Genomic DNA, 2821 nt, shown 5'->3' on the forward strand with positions numbered 1-2821 from the left:
GCAAGCAAAGCCCACCCAATGTGCAATCTCACCAAGTACCTGGCCAGGTGTTTCTTGAGAACAAGGTCCACTGTGTGGACTTGTAATGTCAGGTGGAAGCAGCAAGGAGCAGCAGAAGCGAGATGGATGGCATTGCTGACCTGCCGCACAGCAACCATGCGGAATGCTGGTGTGAGGGCCAGGCAGGGGTGGGACCACCCCTGACACCCTGCTGCCCAGGAGAGTTCACAGACCACAGAGGGGCACCCACAGCTCCTGTGACTTCTGCCGGGACAGCTCCCCAAACAGGACAATTCTATCCACCTTGGTTTTCTAGTCAGAGCCAGGAATCTCAGGCCAAGAATAACGAATACTCTGACTTAGAGTACAAAATAAGCTTTGATGACTACAGATCAGCAATCGTTGGAACCAAGTCCACTAGCATTTTACTGTATGGTTATTTCTGAAAAATGCAGCCATCCAAGCAAACTATTTCCTATTTTTGCTATTTACTGAATCAAAACAATGGAAGGCAGATGACCCCACCTGTAGTTTATTGCCAGCCGGACATACTCTGCACGGTTGTCCAGGGTGATGTGTGTGTACTTGGAGCTCAGCTGGATGTCCTGGCCACTTGCACTTGGCACAGTGAAGGGCAGGCTCATGGCCTCAAACTCCTCTGAGGTGGCTTCATTATCACGGATGTACATGAGCCCAGGTATAAAATCTTTATCAACCTTTTAAGGGAAAAAACAGAGCCCACATGTCAAGTCAGGGTCTTTACCACACTTCTGACTGCAGTTCACACCTGAGGTGTTCAGCCACGAGGGGGTCTCAGTCTGCACCGGGCATACCTCAAGGCTGCTGGTGCATTATACATGCCAGGAAATAAGAGATCGGCAGTGAGAAAGTACTTCACACAGGGAGCTGAGGAAAGAGATTGTAATTCCAGGAAGTCCTTAAAATTAACCACTAAGAGAGCAACAGCCACTGGTTGGAGATGGATCCTGCCCTACAGTCATGGTACCAAGGGAAGTATGGCCAGAGGGAAGATGCTGGCTGTGGTCAGCCAGTCATGTCTCTCCACCTGAAAGCCAAAGCCGCCACCCAGCCACTCTGAAGCTCTGCTCCTCCACAGGAAAATTGAACTTTCTTACCTGACAAGATTTAAAGTTGCAAAGCATCATAAAACAGATGGGTCTATCAAGTTCTAGAAGCAAACTGGCCTAACATCCAGACCTTCTTTGCTACTAGAAGGTAGTCTGTAGCCAGGGGCGCCCCCTGCACTCTGTACCAGGCACACTAGGCGTCACATTTCCCCATCCCCGCCTTCCTGGTGGTTACCTCACTGAGGTCTGCAATGGTGAGGCTCATCCCAGCCAGCTGCTTCCAGACAGGCTCGGCCAGGTTGAGGCTCAGGGGACTCCCAGTCCGGATAGCGATGCCCAGTAACACACCTGCTCATTCAAGGCAGAAGTAACAGGAGATACTTGAAATCAATGATAAAACATACAGTTCAATCAACACCACAGAATAGCTCTACACTGGACCTCAGTGCCTTCTAAACCAATGTTACCCAAATTCATGGAGACAGGTCCATCCTTAAAACATCTGTCCTATTCTAAATTCATTGTTTCCTTTTGTACCTATGGGCCTAGTTTCTAACTCTTCCCTTTCTACCAATAGGTATAAGCCACACAGAGGTCAGTTTCCATTCCTTTGATGGCAAAACAAACAGATGGAGTTTCTCAAGGAAGGTGGGTGTAGTACCTGGAGAGGTACAGGCAGCAACAGGAGCATTCAGCACAGATACTTATTGGAATAAGAGGGAGGGACTGAACAACTACCAAAACCCCTCAGATCCGATCCCAAGTTTCAGATACATTTAAGCTATAGAAACATGGTATTTCAGATATTCTATGTGCCAGACACTCTCTGGCCCTTAGCACCCAGCCACTCACTGATGGTTGGGCTCTGCATGTCCCTGCAACTGCACACTGAAAAAGCTAAACCAAACACTCAAAGTATTTGTCATTCCCAAGACAGAGTAGACATTAAGTAACTGGGGCCTCATGCCCGTGCAAGAAGGCCCACCCAGAAAGCGGAACATGTTGGTGTGCACAGGCGCCCTGGCAGCAGGGCTGAAGAGGTAGCAGTCGCGGTTGGCCCCTGACTCGTCTCTCCCATTGGGCGTCACGATCAGAAGCGGGGTGAGTCCATTCTGCAGTTCTTCACAGATCTCGGCTATGGACTCACTGTAGCCTCCACCACAGTCATCCACAGATTCACCTTGAGGGAAAGGAGAGTCAGCAACTCATAGTCACGCCAGCCAAGCCCTGCAAGGTGCAGCTAGATGGACTTCTCAGCTCTCCTTGTAATGCCCACTGCACTAGTGTCTGTGCTCAGAACTGCCAACCCTCAGGACCATGGGCCTGCCAGCGCATGCAAGTTCTCACCCACAAACTTGACTTTCCAGACGCGGTGGGGGAGGAGGAGGCTGTCGGGACTAAACGAGCTCATCTTAGCACACATCTGCCCAAAGACAGACTTGGTCCCATCAGGGCCTGCTAGGCCGCCTTTACTCCTTGAACGTTTGACCTAGAGATGAGAAAAGAAATAAGTATGAAGCAGCAACAGCAGCAGAAAGCACACAACTACTATCTTCCACAGCCCTGGGACATCTGTGGCAACAATGAGCCCTACAGCCATTTGCCCCCTTGTTATCCTTTATTCCTCTACCCTGGTCCCCAGGGTACAAGTCCAGCCAGCACTCTGCTGCTGGACCTAAAGAGCTGTCACGAGTGGAGCCCACAGACAGCAGCATTCAGATGCTGCTGCAATC

General features: G+C 50.3%; 1 protein-coding gene across 1 annotated transcript; it reads right to left on the minus strand.

Annotated features, from left to right (window-relative positions):
• Positions 1 to 525: 525 nt before the first annotated feature.
• Positions 526 to 2577, minus strand: LOC123323975 (E3 ubiquitin-protein ligase HERC2-like; the record flags this gene model as incomplete). The annotated part of the gene is made up of 4 exons (XM_044912507.1): positions 526 to 716; positions 1324 to 1436; positions 2074 to 2268; positions 2436 to 2577. Coding segments are annotated over 4 exons (641 nt in total), but the record flags the coding sequence as incomplete, so codon positions are not given.
• Positions 2578 to 2821: the final 244 nt, after the last annotated feature.

The sequence above is a fragment of the Neomonachus schauinslandi genome, unplaced genomic scaffold (genome assembly GCF_002201575.2).
Source record: "Neomonachus schauinslandi unplaced genomic scaffold, ASM220157v2 HiC_scaffold_4022, whole genome shotgun sequence".
Classification (NCBI taxonomy): Eukaryota; Metazoa; Chordata; class Mammalia; order Carnivora; family Phocidae; genus Neomonachus; species Neomonachus schauinslandi.